This window comes from Macrosteles quadrilineatus, unplaced genomic scaffold (assembly GCF_028750875.1).
Source record: "Macrosteles quadrilineatus isolate MER2022 unplaced genomic scaffold, UCM_ALF_1.0 Scaffold_200__1_contigs__length_193940, whole genome shotgun sequence".
Lineage (NCBI taxonomy): Eukaryota > Metazoa > Arthropoda > Insecta > Hemiptera > Cicadellidae > Macrosteles > Macrosteles quadrilineatus.
The window spans coordinates 142,008-167,515 of NW_026542793.1; the positions used below are offsets into that span (position 1 = coordinate 142,008).

The window sequence follows — 25,508 nt, forward strand, 5'->3', positions numbered from 1 at the left end:
TATTCTTTATTAGGCATGTGGAAAAGTCAGGTCAGGATGTACGGATTCGTGGCAACATATAGTGTTTTGAAGTTAGGTTAGATTAGGAAGGTAGATTATAGGTAAGTAATTGGGCTATTTATTGATGTATTTTAAATATATATTTTAATACCCTAACTTACCGCTATATTTTTTATAGGTAAACTTAGTTAAATTGTTTATTAGGATCGTAGGAATGATTTAGGGGTTCTTAAAATAAAAGTTCAGATTTGCAAGGAACAGTGGTAATACTGAACTTATACTACTTTAGTTATATTGCATTTTTTGCCTTATCTACATAAATCAGACTATTTTAAGCACTTTTTACCGTTGGCACTTTTGGGGAAACACCTATTTCACCCTGAAAATCACGTTTGAAAATCAAGAAAAATGCTACAAATAAATGATTTTCAGGGCTTGAAAATTTTCTTTTTAATTTTAGGGTGTGTTTTTTAAAATTATTTAGTCAATTTTAAACACTTTTTTTGGCAAATGCTGTTTTTACCCAGGAAGCCAGGTTTGAAAAATCTTCAAAAATAGTAAAGTTCCAAAAATGACCCATTTTTGGGCAAACCAAATTAAATAGGCTTATATAATATAATAAACTAAACTAACCTAACCTAACCTAACCTAACCTAACCTAACCCAACCTAACCCATGCTTAGGTTAACAATGTGCCAAAATGACCGATTCTGGGTAAACCCTGGTTAAGTTAGGTTAGGTTAGTATAGTATTAAGTTATTGACACCAAGTAAAAAGAAGTTGGGTACAGTTTCTTAACTTATCTATGCTAATACCGATTATTAGTAAACCTTAATTTGATATTTTCACTAAAAAAAATGCAATATACCTAACATAAGTAGTATAAGATCAGTATTACCGGAGCGGTAAAAAGTTTAACTTGTTTTAAGACTAACTTTTATTTTCTGAAACGTTCAAATATGTTGGACACAGAAGAATAAGTAGTTAATTATTTAACTAACTTAAGTTAAATAATTGTTTCTTCATAATATTGCCAAATAGAAGTGTTTACCACTCTGTATCAGTTTGCTAAAACCATCTGACACAGAGTGGTAAACACTTCTATTTGTTATTGTTTGTTTGTTCCTGAAGAAGGCTAATGCCGAAATATAGAACTTTTTTAAAAAGTGTGTGATAAGTTTATTTTGGATAATTAAGTTAAATAATAGGTATTATTGCCACAGTAGGCTGCCTACTTTGTTTTTGGTGGACTATAAAGATATGGATTTAGTACGGGAAACAGCTGTTTGCTGCCTGCTTAATCAAATGGTATTTCTTTATAATCTTAATCTTTATCGGTACTTTCCTGTTAAAGGGAACATTCATTATTATCGATGGTTTTTTTTCTCTCGATATATCGATATTAACCAATTGAAACATATCAGCTGACAACTACGATAAATATTGTTCAGTACCCATCAACAAACAATAAATGAAATGAAACTGTTCTAAAAAAAAAATAACCTAACATAACTAACCAAACTTGCTGTGTGACATTTACAAATTCCGTGTTTAACTTGCCTTTTCTGTTTACAAAAGGAATTTTTAAATAGTTCAGCAAGTTTGGTTGGTTATTTTAGGTTAGCTTAGAACAGTTTCATTTCTTAATCCACCTAAACAAGATCAGTTGTCAATTTGTAATGGATCGGAAAGCAAAAATATCGATATATCAAAAAAATCATTGATAATAATGAATGTTCCCTTTAACAGGAAAGTACCTCTTTATCTTTACACGTGCCCATAGCACATAGTAATTTTTTATTTAATTTTAATCTTTTATTCAATTGAAAATTAGCTAATAAAAACAAAAAATTAATAACTTGAGTCTACGCCCAGACCACTGAGGTCAATGTAGACTCATTTCCATTACCTATTACATTAGTTATTATTCTAGCCGGAGCAAACATATTAACATATTTCAACTAGTATTTAAGTTTATACTATCCTATACTCTAATACGAGCAATGTTTGCTTGTATGTATGTATGTATGTATGCTTGCTTGCTTGCTTGCACCAAGATCTCGAAAACGGCTCCGACGATTTTCTTCAAATGTTGTAAATAGATTATTTTTGGCCTAAAAACGAGTTTACTACAGTTACAACTGCCAACAAAAATCTAATTACGTAGAAAAATGAAACTGAAAGTCACATTTTTTTAACATTAGTCTTATGGGTTGCTAAGTAACCATGTTGGAAGAATTAAATAACAAGGAAAAAGTAAACAAAAGACTTGTAAGTTAAAACATGTGTTCATAAAGGCATCTACCCACAGTTTACTAGAAATTACAAAATACAGTACAAAAGCAAAAACATCAGTTGTTACTATTAAGCAAAGATTATGCTGAAGATTACTGGATACAATGTTTGTAGTAAAGGCTAGCAGTGCGGAGTGTAGGAAGCGTCTGCGGCAGTTGGATTAATGTATCTAAAATACTCAAATGCTACGGTTAGATTCCCCATCCTTATGGAACAGCTGAAGCCAATTTTATTGGTAGTTCTGTCCGGTTTTCTGTAGATGTCGTTTTTGTCTACAATCTGTTTCTATTATTTTAGGGTTAGTTTCTCATTATTTGTGTCTCACTGTTTGGTTATATAGCTAATGGACGAGTTATTGTTTATGATTAGATAGTTTTATTTGGTTAAACTAGGGTTTAAATTACTGAAATAACAAGAAACAAATTGTAAACCAAACACGACATCTACAGAAAACCGGGCGGAACTAACAATAAAATTGGCTTCAGCTGTTCCATAAGGATGGGAAATCTACTAAGGGACTATGTTTTATCATGTTCTATCCATGCTTAAATCCTAAGAAAAGGGTAAAATATTTATGTAGTATGAAATTATGGAAAAGTGGTAGGCCTATGTCAATTATTGTATGAGCTTTATGCAAGCACATACTTTGGTAACTATATATCTCAACTCTAGAACGGTAAAAAGTGTATTACTATATCACTAGCTCGAAAAAAGTCGAATATATTTTATTCTTATTGTTGCCAACTTTGTTTAAAATCTAGAGTCGACTCAATCCGATTGGATTGTATTATGTCATTATGCATTATGGCAAAACTAATACTGAAATAAATAATTACAAAACTAATACTGAAATAAAAATTTTGCATTATGCACATGTGGTTAAAAGTCACATGTTTGTGATTAACGTATCAACAATAGAGTTTTGTTTGTAAACATCTTGCCTCAAAAAATTCGTTACTAGATGGAAATGTACTCAACAAAAAATCTGAAATCATGAAAAGAGGACGACCACCAAATAGAAGTTTGAAGAAGTTGGGGAATTTCTTTAAAAGTCACAAAGCTGATGAAGACCAGGTAAGTTATAAAATTTAAACCTTTATTAATTTAATTACATACATTAAATCTGTGTGGTATGTCATTACTAGCTTACACCACGAATACAGAAATTGGAATAGAGTTGCTTATTTTATATTTCTCTATAGCTCATTGTGTGAGGTACATTAAAAAGTTAGATGACAATTTACAATTTTGTGAACATCATTACATTGAAATAGTTACGGTATATTTTGTTTAGGATGGATTAAAACAATTCTATAAAGGTAGGATAACTAAGGAATAAACTTATTTGTTTAATTAAAAAATTTGAATTCTTAACTTTTGTCCAATTTACTGGTCATTATGGTTAAATAAATATAATGATGTCAGTTTCTCTAATAAATTTTAGTAGTTAGGCAAGCTCATGAGGAGTTTAAGGTAAGTTTTCAATACTTCAAAACCTGTAGATAAGAATGGTTTTGTATGAGCTAGCATCCAATTATAAATTTGTAAAATCTAATATCATTCAGGAATTTGTTCTATTGAAATAGCAAGAGTGTTTCAAGCAGAAAGTTTGTGCCTTTTTCACCCAAACAATAGAGAAGCAGGCTGTAAGTTGAATGTGACATGGTGGGGAGACCGTCTTGAGCATTGTCCTACACACAAATATCTTAGTGTAGTGTAGTCTTACTTCGGTCCAAAAAGAGCTTCATATCACGGATACGAGTTCTGGATGGATCACTCTCAGAGCAATCGGATGGAAAGGTGGGAGGCCAACCCTCCCATACCAGCCAGGGAGGAACTGGCTCCTGGTGGATGCCTTCATTACACGGTGTGGAAGACTCAAGACCCCTGATTCGGTCTTGAGTCTTGAGTCGAGGTACCAAAATGCAAGACAAACATGCAGAAATGGGTCTCTTACAAGACGAAGAAAACGTCTTGTGTGCGTGTGGTGTTGTTCAGGATCCCGGCCATGTACTGATGTCCATGCCTAGACCACATTAGATTACCTTTTACAAGCGAATGACAAAGCCATATCGGTAGCTAATTTCTGGAAAAGCGAAGTCTGATTTCCGGACACGGAAAGTAAGTAAGTAGCATTGTGGAGGAAGAGGTAGGCTATAGGGTTAGTTACCATTTTTTACGACCTTTAGAAAGGAGCTTAAATTTTCTTTCTTTGATCAAACATTTTTTTTTATTTCAGGCTGCAAAAGAACCTGATCCTGAAGGACCTGAGGGGTCTGGTGTATGTGTCTTAGAAGTTCAATCTGAACAAAATGTGAGTCTTTATTATCATCTCAACCGTATTATTAATGTAAAATTATTCAAAAGTATTAATTTATTTAGTTTATAAATATTATTTTGTGATAAATTAATAATACCAATAACTAATAAAGTAGGTAAGTAATCAGTCACCAATTTTACGATCTTTGAAAAATAGCTTACACTTAGATACAATTAAAATTACCTTTCAACAAGCATAAAAGACAAATATTTAAATTTCAGGTCACAAATGGAGTGCGCATGTTACCAGATCAATCAGATGAAAATGTGAGTATGAGTAACTATACCTAAACCGCATTGCCACAGTAGGCTAAATAATTTTAAAAAGTTGAACCATTCTTTTTGTGGTTAATTCATATTTGAAATTACATTTAATGTACTGTAGAAAAGTATGAGTTTGGTTCAAACAGAAAATTTAAAAAAATATTCTAATCACGCAAAAAAATCTGTCATTATTGTTATTGTATGCGGTTAAAAATTGCATTACTCGATTTTTGGACAGTGTAAATGCCTTATGTACCTAAAGACCGGAATAGAAAAGATAACTTTTGCAAAAAGTAACCATTAATGGTGGATATAGGTTAGAGGATCATCATATATTTTCATGAGTCTTTACTGTTGCTAGTAAACAAATAGACCTACTGGTATTGTTTGTTGAAGTTGTTATACATTTATTTTTATTTTCCATTATGATAAATTATTATTCTTATTCTGGTATTGGAGTATGCCAAGAGTAAGTATAACGCAACAAGTGTAGATAGGAATATATTCTAAAATTGGCCAGGTGATGCTTCAATTTTTACTCTCAGTAGACTAGGATACAAATGTTGCAGTATTACTAATTAACACAACCTTAATACAGATTTTTTATTTGTACAGCTGATGACTTCCAACAAACCCATTAGATGTGCAAAGATAAGGGCTCTGGAGATAATTTCTGATGTAAGTGCTCAAATAAGTCAATCTATGGTGGAAGAAAAGGTAAATTATTTTGAGCAAAGAAGAATGTCAGAAGACAGCCAGGCTCGTGCCACTCGCCTTGAGGAACAGCGACAAAGAGACGCCAACCGCAGGGCTGCCGAGGAGGAGGACAAGCGAGCACGACGCCTCGAAGAACAGCGGCAAAGAGACGTCAACCGCAGGGCTGCCGAGGAGGAGGACAAGCGAGCACGACGTCTCGAAGAACAGCGGCAAAGAGACGTCAACCGCAGGGCTGCTGAGGAGGAGGAGAATCGAGCACGACGCCTCGAAGAACAGCAGCAAAGAGACGTCAACCGCAGGGCTGCCGAGGAGGAGGACAAGCGAGCACGACGCCTTGAAGAACTCCGACAAGCAGCCACTATCCGCAGAGCCGCCGAAGAAGAAGACGAGCGTGTTCGACGGCTTGAAGAACTGCGGCAAGCAGCCGCTATCCGCAGAGCCGCCGAGGACGAAGACGAGCGTGTTCGACGTCTTGAAGAACTGCGGCAAGCAGCCGCTATCCGCAGAGCCGCCGAGGACGAAGACGAGCATGTTCGACGTCTTGAAGAACTGCGGCAAGCAGCCGCTATCCGCAGAGCCGCCGAAGAAGAAGACGAGCGTGTTCGACGGCTTGAAGAACTGCGGCAAGCAGCCGCTATCCGCAGAGCCGCCGAGGACGATGACGAGCGTGTTCGACGTCTTGAAGAACAGAGGCAAAGAGATGCCAACCGCAGGGATGCTGAAGTGGTAGACGAGCGTGCTCAACGCCTGCGAGAACAGCGTCGTCGTACAGCTGAAATACGACAGAATTCTGAGCGTAACCAACTTCAATCCTATAAAGCCGCTGCCTCAAGCCTCGTAGAGTACAGCAATTTGGGAATGTTTGACATCGCATGTGTTCATTGTGGTGCTGTTCATTTTTTAAAAGAGAGAGTGCAGAACAGAATTCACCCTAATTCATTTGGTGACTGTTGCCTTCATGGTCGCATTGAACAACCTGCGCCAGAGTTTCCCAATGAATTGGCATTGCTGTACACAAAACAACACAGACTAGCCAAACAGTTCCACGATAAAATTCGAAATATTTCTGCCTGTTTTGCTTTTTCTTCATTCAATGTTGCTGATGACAGGACTTTCAATAGTAAAGGTATTTATACATTTACTGCTGGTGGACAAGTGTATCACAAGTTAAATTTGGCGGCTCAGCCAGTCAGCAACAGTGAGGGTGATTTGGAAAGACCTAGATATGGCCAAATGTACTTCATTGATCCGGAAACAGCCGTTGCAGAACGTATGAATGAACCAATGAATCAAGGCATCAATCAAGAACTAATACAGATTTTAGAGGAGATAATGAGAAGTCAAAACCCATTTTCACAGGCTTTTACGATGATGAGGGAGATAGTTGAGGAAAACAATCAACGTGCTGAAGCTCTTGGTGTCCAACCACCCCATGTCCACCTCCTGTTTGCTGAACGTGCAGGTAAAATAATACTGTTTTCTCTAATCACAATTATTTTGTATGTTATTTGTAGTTGCTGCAAAAATATAAAATCAGAAATATAAAATTTACAGTAACTAAACATAAAACTTATGCAAACTTATCAAGTAAGTTGTCTTGTGTTTGTTACTCCTCGATAAATATGATGACTCTGAAGGGAAATTTAATTGAAGGGTCGCCACAACTAACGTTTTGCTGCAATCTCAGTACTAAACTCTGAAAACTTCCATATAAGCATAAGTAAGCGCGCCGTAGCCTTTTTTATTTCCTTTCTCTTCTCTTCTCCGTAGCTTTCTATATTGCATGTAAGAATAACTACAACAGCCTGTTAAAATAATAATACCCCCGCCGCAGCAAACCTGCAGACTAAGTGAATTTCCATTTGCCTGATTGGATTTACACTAAAATGTCTCCTGAAAAGTATCACATTTATTCCCTATTTTAATAGATTAGTTTAACGTACTTAGGTTTGCTGCAAAAAGATGTTTTGTGGTAAAATGTTAATAGTTTAGTAAAAAATGAATGTATTTTACAAATTTTATCAAAATATGTTCATAAACAAGCAAACTAAAACAGTTGACTTATTCTCCATAAGAATAACATAGGAATTTTAAATTTACAATTTTTTGGAATTTTCTCCGTAACCATTAGGCGCACAATAACGCTTCAATATATTAAATTATTTGTTTTTTTAAGCTCTACAAAATGGTTTGGAAAGAAATTATGAAATTTTTTGTTTTTAGGGTAAAAAACATATTTTTATTTGTGTCATTTTTCTCTTAGAACTAAATAACGATTAAAGTTAAGATTTTTTTGTTTTTCATATCATTAATTTACGATGTTTACTTTTAGGCGATGATCCCAGGCGATTCAACTCACCAACTTATAATGAAGTTGCTGCTGTAATTACATTAAATGCAGACCAAAGTATCCCGGAAAATGAGATGGTTATTAAGGAGCGAGGAAAACAGTTAATAACGCTCAAGAACATTGACAGCCGAGTAGAACCATTCACCTACCCTCTCCTCTACCCAAAAGGAACTTTTGGGTTTACCGTAGGGCTTCCTCTTAAAACGCCTTATGCAAGCCGTGCACACATGACGAGGATGGAGTTGGCTCAATACAGGTTAGCCTTTCGTCCAGAACAAGCCAAGGCTCTTCCTCCTGAACCATTGCTAGAGGGATTAGATCTAAGGTCGATTGGATTTAATGCTCTCCACTTTGGTGGTAGACTGTTTCAACAGTACGTCGTGGACACATACATCCGTGTTGAACGTGATCGTATTCAGTGGATCAAATATAACCAAAAGAAACTTCAAGCTGATCAGTATGCAGGAGTAACACATTTTCTAAATGAATTGGCTGAAAAGAAAAATGCTACAGTTGCTGAAAAACTGATTTTACCATCATCTTTTCCCGGATCAACGAGATATTTCACTGAACACTTTGAAGACGCTATGGCAATTGTCCGAAGGTTTGGCTCTCCAGACTTTTTTATCACAATAACGTGCAGTCCAACATGGCCAGAATTAAAAGAAGCTGCATGTATTGAGCTCTCTGATGGTTCTAAACTACAACAGTTCGCCCAAGAAAGACCTGACATTGTGGCTAGGGTAGCCAAATTGAAATTTGACAGCATAGTTGAAGATATCAGTAAGAAACAGATTTTTGGGAAGTCTTCTGCTTTTGTTTACACTATAGAATTTCAAAAACGAGGATTACCCCACCTACATCTTCTTGTCATCATGGCAAATGAAGACAAACTCCGGTCTCCAGAGGAAGTAGACACTTTCATTTCGGCAGAAATTCCTAATGATGACCCAGTTCTAAGGGAGTTGGTCCTCAAATGGATGATTCACAATCCATGTGGCGAACTTAATCCGTCTGCGTCATGTATGGAGAATAAGGGTGGATCAGCTAAATGCCGCTTTGGATTCCCCAAAGCTCATCAAGAGTTTACGTCAATTGTTGACAACAAAAAACCGAATTACAAGAGACGGTATGACCCACAACTGGATCCAAATAACCCAGAATTTTCTCACGTCCATGCGGTGTACCGCAAAAACAGTGATGGACAAAAAGTTACACGGGACAATAGACATGTTGCTCCATACAATGGCTATTTACTGAAGAAATACATGTGCCACATAAATATCGAGTATGTTGGTAGTGTTAGAGCCGTTAAGTACCTCTATAAATACATTTATAAAGGGCATGACTGCGCAAATGTAAAAATTGTTGAAAATGTGGCCCGAATAATGTATAATGAAGCAGAAACATTTGTTGAGGCACGTTATATTTCGCCCCCTGAAGCATGTTGGAGGCTGGCTGGAAATGAAATCCAAAGGAAAAGCCATTCGGTGCAACGTTTGGACATCCATCTAGAAGGTCAGTACCGTGTGGGAAACATTGAACAGACACAAGAAGATGTAGCGGACACTGGCCTGAAAGGGTCCACCTTAGAGGCGTACTTTAAACACAACTCTAAACTTCACATAGAAGAAGAGAATGGGAATGAAGTAATCTACTACTTCTACTGGCAGATGCCAGAAAAGTACAAATGGTTAGGCAAAACAAGTGAATGGGTGGTACGACAGCGAAGCTCAAAAACGATTGGAAGGATCCACACTGTGAACTTGGTGGCCCAACCTGAACTTTATCACTTAAGAATGCTCCTCTTCCATACCAAAGATGCCAAAAGTTTTGAAGACCTTAAATTTGTAAATGGGACTGCCTATTCCACTTATAAACAAGCATGCCTAGCAAAAGGCCTTACATATGATGACCAGCAATGGATTGATGGGCTGCGGGAATCCGCTTTGTCAAAGATGCCGAGTGTCATGAGGACACTCTTTTGTCAAATCTTGATTCTCGGATCACCAGAAAACCCTAAACGTCTCTGGGATATGTTTAAGGACGAGTTGGCAGAAGATTTTCTTAGAGAAGCAGAGATTTCTGGAACCCCTCTAGAAGATTCTTACAACAGAGCATATAGAATCATAGCTTACAAGCTAAATACTGAAGCTACAGAAGGTAATAATCAACTTATAAATATTACTTATTACAAAACTTAAATTAAGTTTATTTTGAGTGGATACCCCTTCAAAATGTATAATATATTTATTTATATTTTATTTTAAATGATAATATCTTTCTCTTAAACTGACAGCGAGTAGGTTAGCCATGCCGATGGTCAATGAATGTTGTCTATTGGTCTACCAAAGTTAAATATCAATCTTTAGTGAATTACTTCAACATATCATACATAATACCATATCAATATTCAATTATTTTAATGTCTTTAAAAGTCATTTCAAAATAATGATCAAAGATGATCTAATACAGTCCTTACTATCCTATATATAATACGAGTAAAGTTTGAATACTTGTCCACTCGATCTGGGAATCGGCCCTAACAAAATAGTTTATATTTACGGAATAACTAAGTTCTGTGCCAAAAATAAGTTCTAGACCAGTGGTATAGCCAGGAAAAATCTATTTTCGCCATAATATGAGTGCAAACTTTTGAAAATTTAACATGGGCCTTATGAGAAAACATTCCGCCATTGTTGTCATTTTGTTTACATTTTAAGACATAACATGACGTTCTGTACCCACGGGCACCTCAGCTTGCCCATGCTATTTGTAGCATATGTTTACACAGACCAAAAGGAAATAACAATGTGTGTATACAGAGCAAAGGAAATTAACATTCAGATTATACCATTGAGCATATTATACTATAACTGAAAAACCAATTTCTGTCAATGTCGAGTGCGGTAGTTAAATTAATGAGAGGATGGAATAATCTTTAATTAGCTTTAACTTATACACCTCCTTTTATATTTATTGGGTAGTAGATTTCTGCTAAATTTATTTCAACTTAACTATTATTTCACGTGCAATTTCACTACATTCCCTATTGTAATGAATCTTCTAATATAAGTCATGCAGTAAATGATCACAACACTCATGAAGGCTTACCGTATTATTGCCCATAAGCTGAATACTGAAGCTACTGAAGGTAATTCTTTCTCATAGTATCAATAACAATAACATACAATTACTTTTGATCAACTGATTCTATGGCTTAAATTTCAATTCTAACATTGGAAGCGCACTAGACTTAGGCTTCACATAAGTTCTAAAATATGAGAAACTAACCCATACTAATTATGTACAGAATTGAAAATGCTAACTTATTATTTAATTAAATATTTAGCATTTGTTACTGTGACTCATTAGTAGATTACTTGACCATAAACTTTATTAACATTGTGAAACGTTTATATTTTTTAATGTCATTTATGATAATTGTAAAATTAGAGTGTATAATTGTTCAAATTTTATTAAATATAAGTGTGAAGCAAAATAAAAATAAAAAATATGCAATGAATATTATAACAAATTAAAATAAGAGAAAGCATTAGACTAAAATAAATTATACTACATGTTTTAATACTTATGATTTTGTAAAAAGTGAACTCAAAATAATTATTTATTTCAGGCCGAAACTTCCAATTTTGGGTGGAAAACTATGGTATGGATGACATTCAGAATTTTCAAGACGAGGGAAATGAAGAAACCCACAATGTCAGCGAATTAGAAGCCATTGGTCGCAGACAATATAGCAATTTGAATAACGAACAAAAAGACTTTGTTGATGCTGTTATGGAAGCAATAGAAGACCCGATGAGTTGCATCCCCAAGTGTTTTTTCCTCGATGGACCAGGAGGTACAGGGAAGACATACGTGTACAATACCCTCTACCATCTAATTCTTGGAAAAAATCTTAATGTAAAATGCATGGCATATACCGGCATTGCATCAATCTTGCTACCTGAAGGACGTACTACCCATAGGACTTTTGGTCTAAAAGTTCCATTGACTAGCGATTCTAAATCATCAATTCAGCCAGGCACTCAGAAGGCCCAAGAACTGGCAGAAGTAGACGTATTTATGATGGACGAAGCACCAATGCTACCAAAATATGGCCTAAGTTGTATTGACGGACTCCTGCGAAGCTTAGGAAACAGAAACTTGCCTTTTGGAGGAAAAACTATGATCCTAGGAGGAGACTTCCGCCAATGCCTTCCAGTCCAGCCTAGAGCAAATCGATCTGAGCTGATCGACCTTTCTGTAAAACGTTGCAGTATTTGGAAGTTTTTCAAGCTCTTCTCTCTTCATCAAAACATGAGAGTCAATCTCGATGAAAGTGCATTTGCTGGATATCTCCTTCAACTTGGAAATGGAGATTTGCCCACCAACAATGACTGTGAAATAAATATTCCCGATGACATTATTTCAAATGGAAATATTGTTGAACAAATATATGGCGATTGCCTAGCCAACAGAGATTACAATTCTATGAGAGATAGAGCCATCCTTGCACCTTTAAATAGAGATGTTGATAATATCAATAACGAGATCATCCAAATTATCCCTGGACAAGAAACAATTTATAAAAGTTTTGATTCAGTAAAAGATGAACCTGATGGAGCTCTCAAATTCCCAACTGAGTTTTTAAACTCAATTGAAATATCAGATTTACCACCTCATGAACTCCGACTAAAAAACAACGTCGTTATAATGTTACTCAGAAACCTAGACGTGACGGAGGGTTTATGCAATGGCACAAGACTGATTGTCACGGAGTTGTGTCCGAACATTATTAAGGCTAAAATAATTACTGGCAGTCATTCTGGTCGAGATGTCCACATTCCAAGAGTCACTCTGGATTCGAGCAAGTGTCAACTCGGATGTTCGCTGCAAAGACATCAGTTTCCAGTTCGACCAGCTTTTGCTATGACCATCCATAAGTCTCAAGGCCAAACCTTTCAGTCTGTTGGTGTTGTGTTAAACAACCCCGTATTCATGCATGGGATGCTCTATGTAGCTTTCTCCAGAGTACGAACAAGAAACTCTTTAAAAGTTGTTTTGCCATCTAGAGACAGAAAATTAACTAAAAACGTTGTTTGGATGGAAATATTCAGATGAACAATATTGAAAATGTTAGTTCATTTTGGTCTATGTAATTAATATTTAAATTTGTACCATAATAACTAGCTTACCTTACTTGAAATTATTTAGTTTGGATTAAATAGTTTGTTGACTTAATTGTCGATAATCTGAAGAATATAGTCAAATTAGAATCTAGAGCAGAGGTAAAATATGTAATTGTATTATATCCTATTTTACCACAGTTGAATGCTTATCACCATTACATTTTTATAGTTTAAAATTGGTTTAAAACTGACTAATTTTAATTCTTATGTGTTTGTTATGTTATTTGTTTTAGTCTATAAAAAACAATCGTATAAACAATTTGTAGTTTTCATGTTTTTACAATAAATGCAGCCTCAGTCTGTAATATTAATTGTAACTACTGTGATATTTTTCTTTGTTTGTTTAAGAAAACTATTTGGAAAAGTGAATTGAGATGCTTACAGTTCTTGTGTGGAAATCCTTAGAACTTAAATTGCAATATTATAGCATGCCATGTTGTCTATACTCAACTACAATGTAGCCAAATTAGGATGTTTTTATTTTTTTGAAAAATAAATCACAATATTTTATTGTTTAAAGATGGAATAAATTACTATATTAATTTACATGAGAATCATCAATTTTGCTTAAAAAACAAAGTCAACTACAATATTACTATTATAACAGACTGATAAACAATTATGTTTTTGATAGATGACATTGAACAAATATTTCTCTCAGAGTAAATACTAATGATTTCCCGAGCAAAGCTCGGTCCCCAGGTACTTATAACTTTATAAATATAATTTTACTTGAATTATTTTATGTAAACACTGTACTGTATGCTGTAATGCTTCAAGACTACTATATATTTTTGTATTTTATTTTTTGAAAAATTGTAAATTTTGTAAATATTGTGGAAATAAAACTGATTTGTTTGATTTCATTATGTAGGCCTACTAACTTATTGTAGGCTACAGTAGCTTAATAAATTGTACTGGATACTGGCTGATTATAATCATTGTAAGTTAGTTATTAAAAACCTCACAGCATATTTAGTTTAAACATAAGGTTATTAATTTTTAACTTACCCGGTACCTACCTTAAACTATTAATTAAATTACACGGACACGTTAGTTAGCAACCCATATGGCTCATGTTAATATTTTTGTAATTTTAAGTTCATTTTTGTGCTTATTTTTTAGCCTAATTTAATTTATAAGGGGATTCCGCACATCTACAGGAAATTATCTTTCTAACAGTATGCGTAGATTGAGCTGAGAAAAAAGGTTTTCAAGAAACATACTTGCCTATTAATATATAGATGGTATGAATATCCACTAAAAATATAGGCTAAGGCCTACATAATTTATTTATTTCTTAAATGGTGACACTTTTGTTCCAATTTAGGTGAAAATGGATGTAGACAAGAGGTATTGTCAAAATCGTCAAAGGAAGCGCAAGAGAACATTTGTACCATCACCTATTTATGAAAAGGAAAATGTTTCACCATCAGAGGTTAGTAGACTAGTAGACTGAAATTTGTTTATTTATTCATGCTGTAAAAAGAAATCAAAACTATCGGCTTGCGTGAGAATAGGTATCTTTTTCAAATGCTTCAATTCGTATTAGTTATGTATCAAGACTATGTACAACAATTTAGTAACAGACTATATATTTTTCAGGAGGAAAGACAATTTAAACTCAGAAGATTTGTAGAAGACGTGGGAAAATTTTGGTCAGAAAAAGAAAATGTTCAAAGCCAGGTATAAAAAAAAAAACTTGTACATAGACCTGGTTATTTTTATCCAGGATATCAGGCAATTAGCTTGCCTGCAATCTCCTTGAGTCAAATGTAAAAATTCGAGGGTTCTTGAATGGATCACATGCCAATTAGTAAAGGCATTGAAGTCCTGCTTTGCTCAAATCATGAAGACTGATACCTCTAAAAGAGTCCTGAACAGAGTATATGCTACTTAATTCTGACAGTCCAAACCACAGCTACATCGTCCGGATCACACACCATTCCCCATTTCTACCTCTGATGTTCAAACCTATACCGTCCCACCTGATAGCAAAAAAGATATAGAGCTTCGGTTGGGGTGGCGAACTTTCACAATTGCGGTGTTGCCAGATTGTTCTGTTGCCAAATCGTGCACTGTTGCCGGTTGGTGCTGAGTTTTTTATAGATCGTAAATGGGTTTTAAAATGACCGAACTGTTGTAATCCTCTTTTTTGTTTAGTAAGCTGTCAGGCCCACTGTTGATGTGTTTGTAAATCGGGTTGCTCTCGTGTCCTTTATCTATTGTTTTTGAGTGGGTGTGGTGCAACCGTGTAAATTTCAGAACGATTTGGCAACACCGCAATAGTGAAAGTTCTCCACCCCAACATAGGTAATAAAAAAACTCTATTTTCTAGTTCTTGCCCCTGGTAAAATAAATAAAATCACAAACAAATATATAGCAGTAACCAGTGGCGGTTCCAACAGGGTCTAAAACGCATTTAATCCCAAAAAAGTAATTGAGGTTTTTAGATACAGTTCTAGATATTAAAAAGTGCAACAGCTGTTTTGGTTTATTGGGACAGTGGTGTTGCCACTTCAGTCTTCTCGTTGCAGCCTTTTATTAGAGGAGACTCTCAGTTATTGTTGAAACAGCTATATTTCTCTTCCAAAAGTTGGAACTGTTGTAATTATCGTCATCAAAGTTTAGCAAACCCCACTTTGTTATAGTTGGCCTATTTTGATGGAAATCCATTTTACTCACTTTTTTACAGGAAATTGTACCTAAAACTAAAATGAAAGCCTCGTCTAAAGCAGAAAAGCTAGTGAAAAAAGCAAATATCCCAAAACATTTTGTAAGTATGTGCCTATTTAATAAAAAATATTTTATGTGTTCAATAATGACTATTCAAAATTACTTATTTAAGTTATTTGTAAACATTTCAAAACGCATAATTATTTTAAAAAGTTATTTATTCTATGTATTTATGTAATTAAATTTATATCTGAATATGGTTACAGTGTAACTGTCACAATGTATCATTAATTTAGTTGGTTTAGTTATGGGAGTTATGATTCTGGCTTATGCCGAGGATGAATCTGGCTAGATTTTGATTGCCTTAGAGCCTGTTATGTCCATTACAATTCAAACTAGTAGGGTTTCTTTAGTTAACGAATGTGAGTGCTGCATTTTGTTGTTTAGTATGAGCCTAGAATGCCTGCCACAGTAGCTTACTAATTGCCAATGTCCAATGCTCTAAAGGCCATTAGCAAACCAATAACTACTAATTCCAGAAAATCTTGATTTCAGTGAATTTCCAACAGGTAATAAGCTATTTCTGTAGTTCTTGTGGAGATGGTGTAAGACCTAGATCCGGGACCGGGACTCATTTACTTTTTCGTTGCGATGTCCCCAGAGGCAAAAAACACCCCCAGAGGCAAATAATTGTTCAAATTCATAAAAGTCCTTCTGTTAGGACAATAACTTATTGTTTTAATGAAATTTGATAAACATGTGTATACCTACCTACATTTATTCTAACAAGTTTGAGAACCAGCATGATCATACTGTGAGAACGGGGGTTTTAAAGTAATAAATTGATCCTCTAACATAAAATTTTTCAATTAATTTCTGAGGTATTTGTAGAGCTTAAAATAATTTGGGTAAAAAAAAAAAAAAACTAAAAATAGTTTATGTTGAAGCGTTACTGTATTTTATGCGTAATAGTTACAGAGAGAAAAAAAAACTCTAGACCAAATTTTAAATTCTCATGCTATTCTTACGGAGAATAGACAAACTAATAGACAAACTGTTATAGTTTACTTGCTTAGGGATAACTTTTGATCAAATTTGGCTAAATTGTTTGAATGTCATTATTTTTTCCCGCCTTCACATCCTAGGACGCTCGGCTCTAGCCCGGAGCTGTTTTACAAATTACAGTAGAACCTCGATAGTTCGACACTCCCTATAGTTATACACGGGCCATGATGACAAGACATGTTAGCATAGGCCAATGACGTGTTTGTCATGGTGAAAAACTAGAGTCTTCTTATTGTTTTTGTGTGCGTAAAACTTTATACTATAATGATCCCATTACACTAAGTTTTTTCTAACATGGAAAGTGTAAAGCAGTTGTTGAATATTACAAACAATATTATACGGTAAGAAGCCGAAGAATTAACAATAGAGATGTAAGTTGCTGTATCAGGGGTATTTTTAGAGTGTACCATACTGCTACACAAGCTAGTTGCTAAAATATTAAAATATAGCTAGTTGCAAGCTAGTTTATAAAATATTTTATATGTATTTGCAGACAAACAAAAGCTTATTCCAGCGTAGAGGGATGCAGACAAAAATTTTCAAAAGAAGTGGTGAGTTGAAAATTTAATTACAACACTAGTTCCTATTGGTTGGGACTTTAATCGTCCTCATTTTAAATCAATCAATCAAAAATTTACTTTCATACTCGCTAAATAAAATGTTCTACAAATCCATTGTGTCAAGCAGCATGGCCGCCGCCACCGCTGAGAGGAAAGGAGGTAAAAAAATTAGCTGTAGTTTGATTTAGGCTTATTTTTACGGCCAAAAATATGAGTGACTAGAGTACCGGTAGTGATTCTGTGCAAAATCCTATAGAAATATTTTTTATAATTTTTGTGCATTTATTTTCCAAAATTGCTTAAAGGGGCCCCCAAACCCCCCTATTCCCTGGACCTCTTAGACCACCCAGCAAGTCCCATCGAGCCTCAGTATGATTTTCTGGCTGCGCCCTTGGTCTCAAAACTGGTATCGAGGTATTTTAGTTTTACAAAGATAACTCTTTGAAGTATTATAAATGATCAGCACAAGTCACTGAAAGAATATACATAGGCCTACCTACGACCACCAATTTTTTCTTTGACTTGAGTTTACTAGCGGTTTTAACAAAATTGTATCTAATGTAGATTTAGTAAATTACCAGACAAACTTTCAGTAGCTTGTATTTGGTGTTTTAGGTGTGATGACTAGAGAAATGACTGCCAAGCTTGATGAGGACTTGCATCAAATAATTTCTTTGGCTAAAAACACACAATGTCACCATCAGTGTGAATGCAAACAGCAAAAATCTATCTTTGGGACTTCCGAACATGGAATGCAACTTAGAAGTAAAACCCTATCCGTTCTGAAGCCGTTGCAACCAAGGTAATCAAAATATCTCTGATATACGCTTTTTGGTTTATTTTGTTTCTCCATCTTACTTAGAATTAATTTGTTGTTCCAATGATCCAAAAATGATGACTTTATTCCAACATCCTATACAATTCTATGGTTTCTGAAATTTGTAAATATGAACAGTTTTCCTCAAATATAAATTGGAAGGAACACTCTTAAAATACTGAATTCCTTGTGCTATGTTTGCTTTAATTAGAATTAGAATAAATAAATAAATAAAAATGCCTTTATTTCCGAGCGTCTCTCAGTACAAATATAACTGTTTTACAGAGTAACTCAGGTCAAATACTAACTAAAAATACAATACTATTATAATAAAAGACATCGTGTGATAAAATAAAAATACACTAGAACTAAAATATGTAACCCTACTCTTTTTGGTAAAAAGTACTGTGACGTTATACTTTCAATTGAGCGATCCATCAAAATCATATCCATTAATGAGAGAGGTAAATTATTTATTTATTTCACACGGTTACACCATTTTTACAATAATTATCATGCAAATACAAGATGGCCTATTTAAAATAGCATTATCTTAATGCAATGAAATAATAAATACAAAATGGTACTTGAATAAAGTTATGTAAGAATGCTATACAAGAAAAAATAACAGAAAATAAACTAACGGACAATAAATAACAGGAAAGAAATAACAGGCAATAGATAACAGGCAATAAATAACAGGCAATAAATACTGACAATAAATACGGGCAATAATACAGTCAACAACGGTGCTCTTTCAGATGCATATAGTCTTTGGCGGTCACAACTGAGGTGTTCCAAAGGTCAGCGTGAGGTGACAGGAGGTTCCCAATCCTATGGAGACAAGGGATCACACTGTTGTGCTCATAGTTTTTGGCATAGGCCTGAATGGCAAAGAAGTTCCTTGAGCGAGCTCCTCCTGGCACTCGAAAGTTAATCCAACCAAGCTTTCTTGATTTTAAAAGAAATCAATCTTCTAGGAACGTCTATATGTTGTGTGTCAAGCAACTGTATGCACATCAGACCATCAAAATAAAAATAAAATACATTCCATATAAACTAGGCTATTAATTATATGAACATTTTTCTAAAAGTTTATTTTTAGCAGGTTGTCTCCATCTCCAAGTCCCCAGCCAGATGTTGATAGAAGAACTCAAACGTCAACAATGTCTAGCGGTGACAAAGGCAGCAAATCAATGTCCGAACTCGCCAAAGAACTTTACCCACAGTTTGTCAGGGTTGTAAGCCTCAGTTGTTCTCAAACTAAATCTGCTCTCTTCAAAAATCAAAGTTGGTATCGTCTTAGAAATATTATTTTTCCTCGGTTAGGGGTTTTCTTATGATAGCAAGCTTTTTTAAAGCTGGTTTTTCCTAGACGCGAAGTCGGCCAGCGGAGAGCGGACAACGGAGAGCGGACTCAGCTTGACTTAGGTAATTTAATGTTACTGTTTTCCTAGCAGCGGAGCGGAATGCCATGTTAATTTCAATTCCGCTCTCCGTTGTCCGCTCTCCGCTGGCCGACTCCGCGTCTAGGAAAACCCAGCTTAAACGGGAAAATCCATCGTGACTAAAGGAACACTTAAACTCTATGCTGGCTTCCCTAAAGCTATTGATATAGATTTAAGAACAATTCTCAAATGGTGCAGTATGTAGGCGGATGATTTTAAAAAGCCAATACATAGATGCTGCATGTCAGCCTTGTCTCTGTGTTTTTCTACGGCTGAATATGTTCCCATATTAATTGGTAATTTAGTTATATTGTTCTACTGTCTGGCTGAATAGTTACTAAGAGAGGGCTTTATTCTCCTAGTTTTTCACTAATTTAAATAGGTGAAACTCCCGGAAACTAATGTTGGTACAGATCTTGGATCACCCATGCAACTGTGGGGCTAAAAACTCATTATGTATTAAACAATTGTCTTGTACGAGCCACCAATTGATCTACCGGTTGTTTTAGCTTGACTCCACAATCAAATAGTTCTGAGTATAAAAAAATAGCTTATACTAATTCTGTTGTATGTTTCAGGTTATGTTTCTGCCGTAAAAAACAAACTATTAGAAATCTATGTAAAAGGGTAAGTGAATGTTTTAACTACAGAAGTTATCTTTCTTTTATCTTATTACCTATGAGGATATAACATTTTATACACACTGTAGATTTTAAAGCAGGATCATGGTTATGGCTTCCTGTAGTCAAGGCTGAGCCCACAGGACAGGAAATACCAACCCTTTATTCTCTCCAACTTCTGCTCCTGTTGAGATCCATCTCAGTCATGGGCGAGATTTGAAAGTGTGTGTGCTTGTGCACTTTAGATACATTGCTCACACACTAGTGACGGACGCTGACCGAAAATGCATTAATTTGGATTTAGAAAGACTTATCGATGAAATGAGAGTTAGACCTTGTCTGTGGAATCACACACAAATAAGTAAACACCAATACACAAAGGAAAGGACCACCAACACATCTTGGATGACTCATGATGACCAAATGAACAAAGTTGGCAGTACCGGCACCGCCCATTGCGGGCATCATAAATAACCAGCGGAAAACAAAAACCTGCATAGAAAGGTCCTAGATTCCGCCCGATGATTTCGCTCGACCAAAAATGTTGTGCATAAAAGAGGCCTTAGTTAGAGGAGATGACCGCCAGAACCATTAATCCGCTACTGCTACGACGTGCAGCAGTGAGTGTATTGGAGGCGACTGTACTTGACGGCTGGAGGAGAAGCGTGGTGGGAGAGACTTTAAGTCTCTCTTGCACTGCCTCCTCCCCTGCATGCCACGCTTGGTGAAACAGTCTGTAGAAAATGGAGTTTTAGTCACTAGCGCATTCTGTTATTGGCTCACACAACTACGTTCTTTTAAAAAAAAAGTTGGCTATCCAGCTGACCCATATAGATGGGACGTCTACTTCAGTATCCAACAGTCAATGGTATAACTGAAAGATTATGCAAAATAATCTTAATTGAATGCTTGACTTGACACTTCTGTAACTATTTTTTTTAGATATAACTATGAGGGAATATTTGATCAAAATTATCAAATATCTGTAAAAGTAGAATTTTCCTGAAATAGTCAAACAGTTAATTGGTTAGTTGTTTTGTTTTACATTTTTAATGGTTTCAGAATGAAAGAGGAATCTCAGAAAACCACAAGTAGTGTGGGCACTTCCCCGTTTCCTCCTACAGTAAAAACACAATCATCCAACCAGGAAAAAGGTGTGTTGAGTTACCAGTACCATGTCAGAAGAGCAATTATTTCTTACCCACCCTTTCTGCAGTGAAAGTAAATCTGTAGTAGAGTAATTTTCTTTTCAAAATACTTTTAATACTTTTGGACAGTAAAAATTATTATTAACATTAGCATTGACCTTTTAACTGTACCAACAATATATTTATATGTATTTTTTTAATGGTCACAATAAAAAGTCATTCATTACAATAAACTTAACATCCAAAGGAAAACGTACAGGAAAACAGATTTTATTCTGTAACTTTTAGGATATTAGTGAGATTGAATGTGTAATAATTAAATTCATATTGAAGTTCTTTGGCCCAGGATCACTTCTTGATCATTAACATGGTATAAAATATTACCTGATTCCGTCTATGATCCTAAATTTTATAGTGAACAGCTAACAGTTTCAAGGTTATAGCTTCATCTTCAGGCTAAAAATAAATAAGCTAAATTAAATATCTTGTGAGCTTGTCAAGTTTTGAAACACAAAGACATTAAACATTTTAAAAATAAACGACACAGATCGAAGAACGATTAATATAAAACATTACACATTGTTTGTTCATTCAAAACTTTCTGGAGCTCTGACTTGATGGCTTTATGGATTTCAAACTCTTCAATACTATTTAAAAAACTTCATTTTCTTGAGTAGAGATGCAACACTTTTAAATTCTTCTCAAAACTCGTATGATTATGGTTTAGATTTATTAAATGGCTGGCGAATACTTATTTTGAATCTGATTTTTTACTGGACGGAATGTATTCTTTATATCTTACATAAAATGAACGAGTCTTGTTTGGTCTTGTTTCCCATTATCGCTTTGTCCTCAATCATACATTACAGTTAAGGAAATGGTAAAAAATAACGCCACAGTTTCATTTAGAGGAAATAACTTATAACAAACAACCAGAAAGAAGGACAAAACTGGGGTTTACAAGCCTCAGTGCGATGACTGTGAAACTATTATTTAGACCAAACAAAACTCGTTCATTTTATAAAAGACATAAAGAACAAATTCCATTCAGTGAAAAAAATCTGATTCAAGATCAGCATTGCCAGCCATCTAATACATGAAAACCATAATTATACAAGTTTTTAGAAGAATTTAAGTGTTGCATCTGTACCCAAGAAAAGGAAGTTTTTAAAATATCATTGAAGAGTTTGAAATCTACAAAGCCATTAAAATTCACTTTTCAAGTCAGAGCCCCCGGAAAGTGTTAAATGAACAAACAATGTTTAATGTCTTTGTGTGTTTTTCAAAACTCGACGAGCTCTCAAGAGCGATATCAAGAGACTGAAGACGAGGTTATAAACTCGAGACCGGTAGCTGCTCACTGTAACATTTAGGATCATAGATGGAATCAGACAATTGTATACCATTTTAATAATTAAATGATATATTATACTGGTTCTATTTGATAAACTTATAATACACTAAATAAAATGATGTAATATAAACATTTTGTTTACCAAACATGGGATTCAAATTCCCCTTACTAAACTACTGAAATCTTATTGGGCGTATTGATTGGTTTAATAACCTTCACCTGATGAGTGTTACTTAAACACTACACCGAACAGCAGATTAGATGTTTTTTTCTTAACTTACGCATTTGGAGACTACATAACTGTTCGCCACAATGCCCACAATTGAAACTGAAAATACTGTAATAATCAAACATAAGCCTTTGAATGAATATCTAATGCTCAAAGTTAAAAAAGCAATGTAATAATTAACAAGTAGTACAAATAAAATAATTTATTTTTACAGAACTGCCATTTAAACTTGCGCCTGCCAAGTTTTACTTCAAGAGTAACATGCAGTTTTTGGAGGAAACTATCGGAACAAGCTCGACTGGAAGTGGGAAGTTTCCGGCTCAGTCCTCACAGAGATACCAACTGCGTAACCAGAATCCAAAACCACGTGAAAGGTGTCGCCAACCACCGCTTTCACTGCTGTCTCCACCGGTTGTCAACTACCTGAAACCTCAGAGGACTTCAACATACGCACCAAGAATCAGCAGATACCTACATGAGCCATTCATGAAGACTCCTTCCCCCACCTCCACTTTTCTTGACTTAGTTGAAAAGCCGGTAAGTAATCCAATTTAAATAAACAGTATCAGCAATCTGACACTTACCTTCTCCCATTAGCTTGGAAACAACCTAAATCATGGCTAGTTTGTAGGAGTTACTATGATTAGAGTATATTATGGGAAAAATCGCAAAAGTGGCAATAATTTTGGACGGCTGTAAATTTACAGCATTGAGGGTTATACCATTTTGTTTGGAGTTAAAAAGGATTAAACTATATTTCAAATCAGTGAGAGCCTTTTTTTTTGGAAAATTCAAATTTCTTTGTTATTTTTTTTTGTTTTTATGGGAAAATCACTATTAAAAATAAAAATGTTCAAAAAGACTTCTTGGAGGTACCATATATTAGGATCCACATAGGCTACCCAATTTCATCAAAGTCAGACAACAGATGTGATCTGTAGTTCTGTACACATTCACACACACAGACATCAGTTTACAACCACTTTTTTGGGGTCCAACGCGATCCAAAACGTATATAAACAACCAAAATTCAAACTAAAATTTTGACAAAAACAATACTGTACTTTCTCCATAATTAGGCCATAATAGGGGGAGAAAGTGCAAATGACAAAACAGATTTTCATCGAATAACATTTTTAAACATATTCACTTGTAGGCCTATATTTCAAGGGAAAAACAATTGCTCATATGTTATGAAGAGACCTGTGTGAGATAAGTAAATATATATATATATATATTATTGAAATTATTGTGATTAGGGCTATTATAATAATTAAATGCATTATTAAACACTAGTACCCTTTCTCTAAACTCGAAGTTATCTTATACAGTAATGTGGTTGTATTTATTCCTTTCTTTATTATTGTTATTGTATTTGTTTAAGATGACAACCTGATTATGACCTTAGAGTCGATACTAGTAGTTGATTAATATATATAATTAATTTAAAGGGTACTAGTGTTTAATAATGCATTTAAAACTTATATATATATTACAGGGATTGAGATGGAATGAGGAATAAATAAAATACCAGTGCCATAAAAAACTGATAACAATTTAGTAACATTATAATAGCAATTGGCTTGCAAAAATGAACAAATAAATATGTTAAAAAGCTAAAAATCATCTGATTTTGGTGAAGCTCCGTACAAATATGTAAACGTACGTTTGTTGAAAAGAGTTTGTGAATGAGCATGATTGGACTATGAAAGTGGTTATTTATAAGGGGTGTAATGAGGTGAAAATTTGTTTTCCCCCATGACCCTCAAAACATAGCATTTCACAATTTTTTTACAACTATTTTGTATAGCTGACAATTTAGTACTTTGAAGTGATGTGCACTTAATGGTTACAAAGAAAACTCTAAAAACTCTACGTTTACAATTTTTATGTAATTTATATTTTATAAAAGGGAATGAATCTGAAATGTTTAATTAAGGAAATATTTGTGTAAAAATCCAGCCAGGCAAATGGAAGTTCACTACCAGCAGTTTTGCTGCTGTAGAGGTATTTACTATAAAGGGGTTTTTAAATCGCCTGTATATTAATACTTTCCTTTTGTCATTCCTTTCTTTAGACAATGTTTCATGGCTGTGGTGATGGTCTACATCTTGACAGTTACAACAGTTTTTTACCACCAATCAAAGAAGAAGAAGATTCCCCTGACTTTCGTTACTTCCCAAGGAAGATTTTTTAGTTATTTGTTGAATGTTATATTTTGGTATTTTTTGTATGATAAAATAATTGATTTATTGTTTACCTTGATGTGACACTTGTTTAGAATTGATTGACTCTCACAATTGAGTACCTACTAACTCTCTACTTTACATGCTATCAAAGCAAATTCATATCAATAAAAAAAAACATTGTTTTTCATACATTTACATACAAAGATGTTATATTATTTTTATAACTTAAGATTATGAGCAAACAATGTTGAAATAGAAATTA

At 34.6% G+C, this 25,508-nt stretch overlaps 1 protein-coding gene across 3 annotated transcripts; it reads left to right on the forward strand.

Moving 5' to 3' along the window:
• Window positions 1–25,322, forward strand: LOC128982215 (uncharacterized). Of its 3 annotated transcripts, none has more exons than XM_054401279.1 (11): window positions 1–30; window positions 14,471–14,578; window positions 14,746–14,826; window positions 15,836–15,916; window positions 17,375–17,432; window positions 18,057–18,243; window positions 19,364–19,548; window positions 20,285–20,333; window positions 21,389–21,480; window positions 23,272–23,594; window positions 25,135–25,322. In XM_054401279.1, exons 1-11 carry the CDS (start codon window positions 16–18, stop codon window positions 25,252–25,254), a joined length of 1,299 nt encoding a protein of 432 aa, XP_054257254.1. In that variant the 5' UTR covers window positions 1–15; the 3' UTR covers window positions 25,255–25,322. The 3 variants fall into 3 exon arrangements, with proteins under 3 accessions (XP_054257254.1, XP_054257255.1, XP_054257256.1); XM_054401280.1 differs by having other exon boundaries at window positions 19,367–19,548; XM_054401281.1 differs by lacking the exon at window positions 1–30 and adding an exon at window positions 79–101.
• Window positions 25,323–25,508: the final 186 nt, after the last annotated feature.

Coding starts and splice junctions, on each gene's coding strand:
- LOC128982215 (XM_054401279.1), top strand. Junction 14,827..15,835: donor AAGAAAATGTTCAAAGCCAG/GTATAAAAAAAA, acceptor ACTTTTTTACAG/GAAATTGTACCTAAAACTAA. Junction 23,595..25,134: donor TTGACTTAGTTGAAAAGCCG/GTAAGTAATCCA, acceptor TCCTTTCTTTAG/ACAATGTTTCATGGCTGTGG.